Consider the following 12,531-nt stretch of genomic DNA (forward strand, 5'->3'; position numbering starts at 1 on the left):
TTTTTTTATGATGAAAATAATAAAAATTTATATTTGAAAAAAAAGAAAGAAAAGCAGTAGACCCATTCTTCCTTGCTTCTATGGATGCCCCGAAATACATAAGCCCGGCATACCTCTTCACCCAATTGTATCATTATTAGGGAACCATGTGACTAATTTAACAACTGCAGAGATTCACTTAACAACTGTGGCAAGAATGGTCATAAAATGGGGCAAAGTTCACTTAAGTATCTCACTTAGCAACAGAAAGTTTGGACTCAATTGTGGTCGTAAGTTGAGGATTATCTGTATTTATGACATCTGCAGTCCCAGGACCATGTGATTACTATTGGTAACCTTCCCAGTTGGTTTTTGTCAAGTCAAATCAATGGGGAAAACCAGATTCACTTAACAACATGGCACAACATAGGAGAACAAACCAATCAGCAGTCCATCTGCATTTAAAAGACAAAGGCCACTCTTTCAAAGACAGCGAAGTCCATATTTTGGACAGAGAGGACCGCTGATTTGAAAGAGGGGTCAAAGAGGCCATCTATGTCAAAACTGAACAACCCTCTCTCAACAGAGGGGGAGGGATACTATATCATCTAACTCCAGTCTACAGCACAGACCTTTCAGCAGTTCCAAGAACGCTCCACATCCATTTGCACTACTCAGGTGACCCTGACAACACAGATAAACCTCCAGGTGGCCTTAATGACTCTTTAAAAGAATGCAAATGACCAGCTGTCTGTAAGGAGTATAAATCCTTCCATTCCCCACCATTCAGTCAGAGCTGAAGAAGCTTCTTAGATGAGAAGTGAAATGTCTTCAAAGAAAAACAAGAAAGTCCAGTTTCTTGTGAAAAAACACCTTTGGGATAATCCATTTGACCAAGATTAAAATAATGAGCTGTTATTTGGAGGGATTTTAATGACTTCTTGTCTAGGGCTGGATGACAATGGTTATTTGGGGTAATGGTTAATTAATTATAAATAATATTTAGAGTGACTGAATTTTGATTATTTGAAGAAAAAAAAAATAGAGAGGGGGGAGTTTAAAAGAGAAGGAGATTTCAGAGTGGATATAATAGATACAGTTTGTAATACTTACGTTATCATTTCTGATAACCCCTTGGGGGACTTTTGCTGTTTCACAGGAAGGGATAAGGTTTTGGATATGAGATTTTGGAGGTATCTTGGGCAAGATTATAAAGAACTGTATGGTTTTAAGATACACTGATAAGTTCTTAATATTGATTATATTTGCTGGGGATGAAGGGGTGGTGGTCCTTTTTTCTTGTTCTATTATCTTTTTTCCCCTTTTCTGCACCTTTTAATGTTTTTATTTTATAGTTGTATAAATTTAGTTTGCTCAGTATAATCCCTAATAAAAATTATTGAAAAACCCAGGAAGAATCTCTGGAATTTTTATCTCTGAAATGACATAGTATAATTTGTTAATCCCATGAAAGAAAAAACCCCACTCATTTTACCTCAGATCTTTATGGAATTTTGTTGGCAGTATCAGTCTGCTGTTGCCATGGAAAAAATCTTCCAGTTTCTTGTCTTCTGTGGATGAGTGATGATCATTTTTTAATTTTTCTTGATATAAGAGTCCTAATTCTAACAAACTTTGCCTGTTTTTCCTTTTGAGGTCTTGAAGTGAATCATAAAACCGATCACATAAACTTGAAGTAGCTATTTGGTCTTGCTGTGGCTTAAGAAAATCCAGTAGCTCATTTCCAGTGATGTTACTACAAAGTTCCACTTCTGATTCTGACTCTGACTCCACTTTAATCGGAAATACCTAAGCAAAACAAAACAGTAAAACCAAAATATAAAGTAGAGGAAAAACTTTAGAAAAGATGCTTATACTCAAACATACTGATTATCAAATGGTTCAATTGGGCATTGATTTGATTAATTACTATTGTCCTGCAAGGTAATCTGCTTTGATATTACATTCTCTTTAATGCTACCACTTCTACATATGCATACAGGTAGCCCTCGACTTACGACCACAACTGAGCCCAAACTTTCTGTGGCTAGGTGAGACATTTGTTAAGTTAGTTTTGCTCCATTTTATGACCTTACTTGCCACAGTTGTTAAGTGAATCACTGCAGTTAAGTTAGTATCATGGTTCTTAAGTGAATTTGGCTTTCCCATTGACTTTGCTTGTCAGAAGGTTGCAAAAGGGATCACAAGACTTTGGGACATCATAAATACAAGCCAGTTGCCAAGTGTCTGAATTTTGATCATGTGATCATGGCGATGCTGCAACGGTTGTAACTGAAAAATGGTCATAAGTCACTTTTTTCAGTGCCATTGTAACTTCAAATGGTCACTAAATGAACTGTTGTAACTCGAGGACTTCAGAATAAGACCCCAAATTCAGCTAGGGTTACTACTAGTAGTACTATTAATAGTAATACCACTTGCATTAACTAGATCCAATGTTATAGTTGGTGAAACATGTCATTTTACCAGCCACCGTGGGTTTCTCTAATCAATGGCATCAGCTAGGATGCATTTCACACAGCTGGTCTCCAAGGGTGTGGCTAACGCAGCCAGAGGAAACCTTGCAAGAGCAATCGTGGAAAACACCAAGTCGAATTAAAGTTGCCTCTGCCACTAAACAATCCACGATTCATCTTCCCGTGCGTTTGCTTACCCGTTGTGGTCACTAAATGAACTGTTGTAACTCGAGGACTTCAGAATAAGACCCCAAATTCAGCTAGGGTTACTACTACTACTACTATTAATAGTAATACCACTTGCATTAACTAGATCCAATGTTATAGTTGGTGAAACATGTCATTTTACCAGCCACCGTGCGTTTCTCTAATCAATGGCATCAGCTAGGATGCATTTCACACAGCTGGTCTCCAAGGGTGTGGCTAACGCAGCCGGAGGAAACCTCGCAAGAGCAATCATGGAAAACACCAAGTCGACTTAAAGCTGCCTCTGCCACTAAACAATCCACGATTCATCTTCCCGTGCGTTTGCTTACCCGTTGCGGTTCTTCTTCAGGAGACTTAGTTTGCGCTCCACCAGCAACTTCCGACACCGTCATGTCTTTTCCACTGCTGTTACCTTCGTCAATATGAAAAGGCTCCACGCTTACCTTGCTGTTAATGCCCGGACCAATAGACACTCTCCTTTTTTGTTTCTCTCCCATAATGGCCAATGATAACTTCCCGTGCTGTTACGCCCCGCCCCTGATGAGATGTCATTGGACAGATTCTGTTAACCTGTCCATTGTCATGGTAATCGTGAAGACAGTTCCGGTAACGAGTGGTAGTTAGAGAGACGAAGTCGTCATTTCCGAAGCGATGGCTGCTGTAGTGGGATTATGGTTGGATCGGGGCGCTGGACTGTATCGTCGGAAGAGTCTTCTTTTCCTTGCCGGGCCTGCCGGGTCTCTGTCGCGGCAGGGTTCCGTGAGGAGTAATGGCTCGAACGCAGTATACGATGTGGTGGTGTCGGGCGGTGGCATGGTGGGAGCCGCCATGGCTGCTGCTCTCGGTATGAGATTGGTCATTTGGCAATAAACCTCTGTAATGGCACCCAGAAGTCTGCAAGAATCCCTATTTATTTTAAGTCTCCACAGCTTTCCCTAATTTGATCCCCCTCCGTCACGGCGATTGGGAATTCTTGCCCAATACTTGCCGAGAGAACCAGTTTGGGGAATGTTGATTCAGAGAATCGGGTTGGTTCTCTAGGCTTAAGGTGATTATTGTGACCGGTAACTTATAAATATTTCTACATACTCAAGAGAATTGTTACGAAAAGTTTGTCGCATGATTGAGTGTGCATCTCCCAATAGCAATTTGAAGACCAGTTCTATTCATATGTAGGTTTAGCTGATTTTATATCATTCAACAAAACAGTTTTTGTGTATTGGATACTGAAATATAGGTCTATTAGCGCAAACTTTTTTTTAATTAATTTACAGGACTTACATGCTGCTCCAATTGAAATAGACTCTGAGTGGTTTATACAAGCTGCACAATAAAGTTAAAAAGAATAAAATTAGCCACTGCATTTTCAACTGTTGAGCTGCATTTTTAACTGTTGAGCTGCTTCAAAAAACATGTCACATTTCTATAAAGGGAAAAAAATCATAGCTATAACTATTCATAATTTCAAGTTTAGATATTACAGTACAAATGTTACATAAGCTTTACATTTTAGTAATTATAAAGGTTCTGTAAGCTAAACTGAAACCATAGAGCAATGGTTTTTGCCCTTTGGTCCACAGACCCCTCAGGGGACACAGTGTTGTCATCAGGGGTTCGCAAAAGCTTAAAGAAATGCTATGATTTAAATCTTGAGTTAAGTTTTGGTGGTCCGTGGCCATGGTCCTTGCCATAAAAGGTATTAAAGGGGATGTGTGGTGAAGAAAAGGTTGAAAACAACTTCCATAGAGGCAATACAGATATTCCTCAACTTGCAACCACAATTGAACCCAAAATTTCTGTTGTTAAATGAAATGGTTGTTAAGTGAATTTTGCCAATCTTATGACCTTTCTTGCCAAGGTGTTAAGTGAATCACTGCATGGTTAAGTTATTAACACAGTTGTTAAGTGAATGTGGCTTCTCCATTGTCAGAAGATTGCAAAAGTTGATCACATGACAGTGGGACAAGCAACTGTCATAAGTATAAGTCAGTTGCCAAGCGTCTAAATTTTAATGATGTACCATGGGATGCTGCAATGGTTGTAAGTGTGAAAAACAGTTGTAAGTCACTTTTTCAGTGCTGTTGTAACTTCAAACAGTCACTAAATTAACTATTGTAAGTCAAGGACTACCTATACAGAGTTGTATGTAGCAGGTTTGTATTGACCGGAGAAAAAATATATTTGGTTGCAACATAGTTATAGACAATACATCTTCAGGAAGATCGATTGTGCAGTATTCTCTCATTCAGCCCAAGTTTCTTTCTGATTTTCCTGTGATGTAGATGGAGGAATAACTCTGATACATCCTCCAGATACTTTATCATAATTAGGGTACTAAGCAATTCTGAGTGTTCAGGAAAAAAATCCAAAACAAGTCTATTCCTTTAAAGACTTGTATTTTATAATCTTAAAAAATACTAGATTAAACTTTTCTGGAAAAAATAGTTAAACATTTGATTGCTTCTTTAAGGGCATGATGTTCATCTCTCTGATAAGAAAATTCTACTACTAGAAGCTCGTCCCAAAAAAAAAATTAAGAATATATCAACAGATTACAGTAACAGAGTCAGTGCTATCACGCCTGGATCTGCCACATTTCTAAGTAGTAAGTATAGCATTATCCAGTTACCTGTATGCCAACTGTGAATGTGTGTAGCCATACGCACCCTCCTTGTTTAGTAACCAAGTTCTGTTCCAACAACTATGCCATTAAGCAAAAGTTAATTATATTCTCAAACATGAATTGTCAGGCCCAGGAAATTTGGATATAAATGTACACATTGGCTGGAAATTGATTTTTTTATTGCTGTTCATTACTGTAGTATTTGTAATGATCACTAACTGAGGCAGTTGCCAAACAAGGAATGGGTATATTGAGTTTGATGCTTGGTATGAAATTATAGAGTCTTGCATCCTATTCAGAATATTAATTTAAGAGATATTAATTATTAAATGCTACTTAAAAAATCATTTTCATATTCACATATTTCTGTCCATTGAAATGTGGTCTTACATAATTAGTTCTTTATATATTGGTCTAAGAATCATGGCCAGCCTATTATATTTCTGGCCCCATGATTCTTCAGTGTTGATACTAGAATCATAAAATATATATTATTGATGTCCTAGTTGACTGCCTTCTAGCACCAGAATAAGTTGAAATATGCACAAAAACATGATTTTGTGCATACTTCAACTATATTCTGGTTATTTCAATGGGTTGATTTGTAGTTTTTGTAAGTTTCAAAGATTGTAGATTGCAATCCATTGTGCTGCTTTTAAATTTTTTTAAATTATATTAATATAATCTTAACTTTATATAAGACATCCTGTAAATTAGAATATAAAGTCTTTAAATATAATACATTTGTCAGTGTCTTAAACTTGGTTATAGCTACTAATATACTTTGTGAAATACCTTTTGTTCTTGACTACAAACATCTCTGGAATAATAGAAACATTATCTTATTGGCTATTCTGTTGAGAGCTGCAAAAAAACAAGATCCTTTAAAGCCTTTGTCAGTCTTCTCAATAGATGACAATTGGATCAAATTGGATCAAAATCAAATTGGATCAAAAGCTATGAAAATCCATAAAGTGGAACAAAGACCATTGCAAAAAAGTAGATAATAGTTGGCAGTTTTATTTGTTCTTTGGCTCTTATGAATTCCCATTAAATGTTCATGGAATATGGGAGTTAATCTTTGATACTATAGGATCATTTTCTTTCTTTTTTAGGCTTTGGTGCATGGGAACATATCTGCAATATGAGAATCAAACCTTTTAGAAGGATGCAGGTGCCTGATAATGCAAAAAATAAAGTCTATGTCTGTGGTAATATGCAATAATAGGTTGTGTGGGTTCTTAAGTTACTTTGTTTCTTAGTAACTAAAACAGGGGTCCCCAACCTGAGGGCTGCGGTCTACCTATTGGCCACTGGGCTGTGTGAGTGGCTGTCCAGTGCATGTGTGTGCACATGTGCACAGCCCCACTCGTGAGTATTGGTGCAAGCGTTGTGGAGGCTTGTGGCCCTACTCTCGTGAGCACTAATGGCCCTACTTGTGTAACAAATGGGTGTTTGCGCGCGTGCATGCATTCACCCCCCCTCAAAACCATCCTTTCTTTCCCCCTCCCTCCCACTTTGGGCCAACCCCCAAAAGTTGGGGAACTCTGAACTACAGTGTATTTCTTCACTAGAGAAAATTATATGATGTATGTATGTATGTATGTATGTATGTATATATACATATGTATATGTATTATACATTCTATTTGAGCAGCACAATGCAGTGCTTCCGACATATAAAGTACTTCTTTATAAAGCTCAGGAGTTTGGCTATAGCACCTGTGTGCGGTTGTTACAGCATCCTGTGCAGAGATGCCATTATTTTAAATAATTGCAGACAGATGCTACATTTTCATTGCTTGTGCTCTGAAGCACCTTTTTGGAATTAAATCATTACATAGCCCTACTTTTCAGGAGTTTGTGTAAAATAATTATTCTTTACTGGGGAGGAAGCCATGGTGATGCATGGCTTAGAATGCAATATTGCAGGCTTATTCTGCTGACTGCCGATTCGATTCTGACCGGCTCAAGGCTGACTCAGCCTTACATCCTAGGTCAGTAAAATGAGGATCCAGATTGTTGGGGGCAATAGGCTGACTCTGTAAATCACTTAGAAAAGCTGTAAAGCCATGGGCCACATCCAGTGTTATGTGAATCGATATTCTCTCACCCAATAAATTTCTCCCCTTCCTCATCCCTCAGCATAATTGCCAAATCTGCTGTGGATTTGGGGATTGTAAAGGAAATCGTGAAGATATGAAGAGGAATTAGTAATGACTATTCTGCTAATGAAAAGACATCATTTGGTACAATCCTGCACTTAGAAAGGAATGATACAGTTGTTTTGTGAATCCTTCCCTTCTATATTCTTGAAAGAAATATCCTGTATTCTCTATTACTTAATATTCCCTATAATTTAGGCCTTCAGGAAGTATGCTATAGACCTGCCACTTGCTCAGTCTTCTAACAAACCATTTTAGGTGTATTGAGGGAATAATATGTGAAGTGCTGCCTTTGAAGTTTCTCACTTTTAAATGCCTTCTGCTTTTCAACATTAATATCTTTAATATGTATTTGCAAGACAATTCAGCAGCTGAATTTTGTCAATGAAAAGTCTTGATAAAAGGGATATTTATGCATTTCTTTGCTGCATTTAAATAGAGAATTTCTTTTTGTAGGTGTGGGATGCTTGCTCTGAGGCCATGATCATGTTTGAAAATGATAACCTGGAAGACATGGGTTATATAGTAGAGAATGATGTTATCATGTCAGCTCTACACAAACAGCTGGATACAGTTTCAGGTAGCTATTGTTTATTTTAATTTTGATTTACTTTAGCCTTTTTCAGAAAATAGGGTAGATAATGCCATAGAAAGCCATGAAACCTTTGTCCAGTAAATCTGGATTATAACAGTAGGCTTCTCGAGGCTTGCTATTTTCGAGTATGGAAATGTCCCTTCTTAAGATATTAAGCTATTAATTCAATTAGCAAGGCTTGGGTCTTGGTTGGCTTCAGGATTCTATTTCTTCGCTGCTTCTCTTTCATTTAATGAAATTGATACATTTTGCCCCTATTAGACCGAGTGAAAGTTCTCTACAGGAGCAGAGCAGTTGGATATACCTGGCCCTTTGTTCATCAATCTTCTGACTCAAGTCCTTGGGTCCAAATTGATTTAGCAGATGGACGTAGATTTCAAACCAAATTGCTGGTAACTAAGATACTACTTTGTATTTGATTAGGCACCATCTTTTTTCTAGTCCTTTCTACTGGATTTGCTTCTAATGTCATGTTGTGCAATATTACCAGCATGAGGGGGATTGAAAGGTGAGTTGAAACTATTATTGTTGTGATTCTAAATGTATTTATTCTGAAGTTATATATGGTGCCAGTTTGAGTATCCATTTTACATGTCCTTGTAAATAGGTTACATGTAAGATGCACATGCAAGAGAAAAGAGAAAGGTTGGTTCCAACAGGTAATATTAGAACTCACAGGAGTGGATTGATGTACTGAGAATTTTTTTCATTCTCTTTTACTATCCCATGTGTACTCTCTGGGTCTGTTCTGACCGAGTCTTTAGAGGAGATAATGGAGAAAGATGTGTACAAAGATGCAGGGAAAAAGGCACGCCTCCCTTGCTACCAGGCAGACATTACTGAACTTCACCCTTTGTCTAGTTAGCTTTTGATAGTTCTTAATGGAGGATTTGTTTTTTCATTAAATCTGTTAAAAGAATTAATTTCAATTTCTATTATCTTCGCAGATTGGAGCGGATGGCCAAAATTCTTTGATCCGGAAAGCAGCCGGTATTCAGAATATTCATTATCAGTATGATCAGTCAGCAGTAGTTGCTACTCTTCACTTGTCTGAGGTTAGATGTTGGAATATCAAACTACAACTTTGAAGATAAAGAACCAACAACAGAAAATTGGTAATCATCACTGTCTTTCATACATTGCAGGCAACAGATAACAATGTGGCATGGCAGAGATTTCTTCCATCAGGACCAATTGCTCTTCTCCCGGTAAAAAACTTTGTAACTTTCATCTGACCCAGTTTTAGTAGTTGTCTCTTGTTCTTGTTTTCCATTAGTTAATAATTGACAAATCTGTTACTACAGTAAGCATTTTTTAAAATTCTTATGAATGTACTTTTTCCCTTTAACTGCCTCTCATGATTTTATTAAGATGTTAGACCATATGTTAGGTTTTGGTGAGATCCTTGCAGTGATATGCATTTGAGGAGATGCCTTGTGTCTTATTATCAACTCAGCTCTCTGATACAACCAGCTCTTTGGTTTGGTCCACATCACATGAACATGCAGTTCAACTTCAGAGTATGGATGAGGAAAATTTTGTGGACTCAGTCAACTCTGCTTTTGTGAGTATTTTCATGTTATGAATTGCAGATTATTGATGTTCTCTGAGAAACAAGTATTCAAGAGTAGCAATATGTTTGAATAATTTTTATGGCTAGAAACTATGTTAGTGCTAGTTGGATACAAGAATCTATTTTTTCCTTATTCTCAGGTTCCATGCTTTCTCACGTTTAACCTAAATTAGACTTCTGTCTAAAGATCTATAAGATCTTCTATAAACATAACTTTATTAATTGTGTTGTTGCCAGTTGTTTGTTCAGTTCAAAACTTCACCCTTACTGGTTATTCTCACAGGGCTTCTGTGTGTGTCATATCCATATTCCCCTTCCCATAATATTGGCATGATTGTGGGGACAGGGGCAGAAGGACAATATTTGTGTATGGACATATTTATTAGTGCTCATATTACCTAACCCACGGCCTTTGAGGATAAAAAAAGATTGCCACTGGAAGAATCATTAATCTATACAGCCTTTACATCCTTTAACCCGTTCAACAAAGATGATTAGGGGACTGGAGGCTAAAACATATAAAGAACGGTTACTGGAATTGGGTATGTCTAGTTTAATGAAAAGAAGGAGTAGGGGTAACATGATAGCAGTGTTCCAATATCTCGGGGTTGCCACAAAGAAAAGGGAGTCAAGCTATTCTCCAAAGCACTTAAAGGCAGGACAAGAAGCAATGGATGGAAACTAATCAAAGAGAGAAGCAATCTAGAACTAAAGAGAAATTTCCTGATTAAACAGTGGAACAATTTGACTCCGGAAGTTGTGAATGCTCCAACACTGGAAGTTTTTAAGAAGAGATTGGACAGCCATTTGTTTGAAATCGTATAAAGCAGGCATGTCAAACTCGCGACGTCACGTGATGTCGTGCGACGTATTACAACTTTTTCCCCATTGCCAGCAATGGGGTGAGCGCAGTTTCAGTGTGACGCATCCAGCCCGCGGGCTGGCAGTTTGACATGCCTGGTATAATCTCTTGTTGAGCAAGGGGGTTGGATTAGAAGACCTCCAAGGTCCCTTCCAACTTTGTTATTCATGACTCAAAAATAAATGAATCAGAATTTATCTTGTCATTGTGTTTCTTAGATGCCACACAAGAACTGAGGTTGTTCTGTTTCTAGACTTATTGAAGGTTTTTTATGAGCTGCTGTGAATTCTGCATGCAAGAAATGTTGAGAGCATTGGAAACGGCTAAAAAAAGAATACATTTTCCTTCTAACATACTTTATTTACTCTATTTCCTGCTTGTGTCTGCTATTCAATTCAAATGCTAGGCAGGAGTGTTATTCTAAAACTGGATTTTCAGTATCAGCTGTCAATTTCAGAGTCAATTAGTGGCATATAGTTACCAAATAAATCTTTATCATTATTCAGTGGAGCAACGCAAATCACTCGGACTTCATTGATACTGCTGCATCCGTATTTCGATCTGCTGTTTCTCTCTTGATGCCATCGGGAACTGCAGCCCGACAGCTGCCCCCAAGTGTTGCAAAAGTCGATCCTAAGAGCCGAGCTGTATTCCCTCTTGGATTGGGACATGCAACAGAATATGTCCAAGATCGTGTGGCCCTTATTGGGTAATTTTACTTTGAGAAATTTCAGTGCTGTAAATAACATTTGGGAGTATGATGGAATTTTGATATTAGTGTTGCTTGAATGACAAAAATAAACTGTTTTATATATATACACACACATACATGCACACATATACATACATATATATGCACACATATACATACATACATACATACATACATACATACATACATACATACACTTAAAAGAAACAATCAAACACCAGGATAAAATACAAACAAAACTGTTTGCTTAGCTTTCGTCGTCATCAATCGGCGTACAGACCTCCTACCGGCGTACCAGACTCTTAGAAGGTGGGAGAGACAACATTGCAATCCACGGAGCAAATGGCCATCCCGCACGGTGCAAAAGCAGGACCATGGCAGGACCATGGCTTTACAAATGGGGAATCGGCGATCCCCAGGGAGGACAGTGAAACAGCAAAAGGGGAGGGGGGCCTGGGGACACCACAACGAGATAGCAACCGGCAAGACTGGAGCGACAGGGCTACAGGTGAGGCGGCAATGGCTGCTATGGGAGGAGACGACAAACTAACGATGTGTCAAGATCGGGTGTTGGAAACAGATGCGCGGAAGCGGCTCAGAAGGAGAGACAAAAGGGGAATAGGGAGCAGGAACATTCAAACAGTTGCTCTTCGCAGGATTGGGGAGAGGGAGCTACGGGTGAAACAACGGTGGCCTTAGGGGAGGATGAGCAGCCCTACAGGGCGTTTGAAATGCAGATTGAGTGATCGCTGCAAAATGAGAGGGGAGAGAGATAAGGAGCAGAGACAGCTTGACAGCTGCCCCCAGGCGCCCGCTTGCGCGCTAGAAAAGCAATGGAGGATCTGAACACAACTATCGGGTCCACCAACAGGCTGCCAGATGCGAATCAACTTAGCATGTTGCAGATTAACACAATCAATGGGCCAATGACGCGCTCGAGAAGCCGGGCGCAGAGACAGGCAGCTATATAGGCAGGCTCCCTAATCACCTAGCATTCCAACTCTGATGACCGATGAAAGCTCAGTAACTTTTTTACTTACAAGTTTGTTTATATTAAATGGTCTTGTTTATTTTTATCCTGGTGTTCGTTTTTTCTATATTTTTATTGATATACACACATACACATATATACATACATACTTCAACTGGTCCAGAATGCGGCCGCGCGGGCGGTGTTGGGAGGGACTCGTCGCTCCCACGTAGCACCGCTGCTGCGCGAGCTGCACTGGTTACCAGTGGCCTTCCGGGTGCGCTTTAAGGTGTTAGTTACCACCTTTAAAGCGCTCCATGGCATCGGACCTGGATATCTCCGAGACCGCCTTCTGCCACAGATTTCCT

The 12,531-nt window shown here is 38.9% G+C and overlaps 2 protein-coding genes across 2 annotated transcripts in view; one reads left to right on the forward strand and one right to left on the reverse strand.

Moving 5' to 3' along the window:
• FAM161B (FAM161 centrosomal protein B) overlaps window positions 1-3,013 on the reverse strand; it is a gene marked incomplete at its 5' end in the record, with an annotated part of 12,529 nt that extends 9,516 nt beyond the window's left edge. The window contains 2 exon segments of the mRNA XM_015819369.2: window positions 1,475-1,788; window positions 2,993-3,013. Of these exon segments, the coding sequence (XP_015674855.2) occupies window positions 1,475-1,788; window positions 2,993-3,013 (335 nt within the window).
• A 249-nt stretch (window positions 3,014-3,262) lies between these two features.
• The window catches only part of COQ6 (coenzyme Q6, monooxygenase), an 11,925-nt gene continuing 2,656 nt past the window's right edge, over window positions 3,263-12,531 (forward strand). The window contains exons 1-9 of the mRNA XM_015819372.1: window positions 3,263-3,507; window positions 5,134-5,268; window positions 6,402-6,460; window positions 7,908-8,031; window positions 8,308-8,438; window positions 8,994-9,101; window positions 9,192-9,254; window positions 9,503-9,610; window positions 10,988-11,190. Coding sequence (XP_015674858.1) covers window positions 3,315-3,507; window positions 5,134-5,268; window positions 6,402-6,460; window positions 7,908-8,031; window positions 8,308-8,438; window positions 8,994-9,101; window positions 9,192-9,254; window positions 9,503-9,610; window positions 10,988-11,190 — 1,124 coding nt within the window. The 5' untranslated portion in view covers window positions 3,263-3,314. The remainder of the gene's footprint in view (window positions 3,508-5,133; window positions 5,269-6,401; window positions 6,461-7,907; window positions 8,032-8,307; window positions 8,439-8,993; window positions 9,102-9,191; window positions 9,255-9,502; window positions 9,611-10,987; window positions 11,191-12,531) is intronic.

This window comes from Protobothrops mucrosquamatus, unplaced genomic scaffold (genome assembly GCF_001527695.2).
Source record: "Protobothrops mucrosquamatus isolate PMUCROS unplaced genomic scaffold, P.Mucros_1.0 scaffold908, whole genome shotgun sequence".
NCBI classification, from domain to species: Eukaryota; Metazoa; Chordata; class Lepidosauria; order Squamata; family Viperidae; genus Protobothrops; species Protobothrops mucrosquamatus.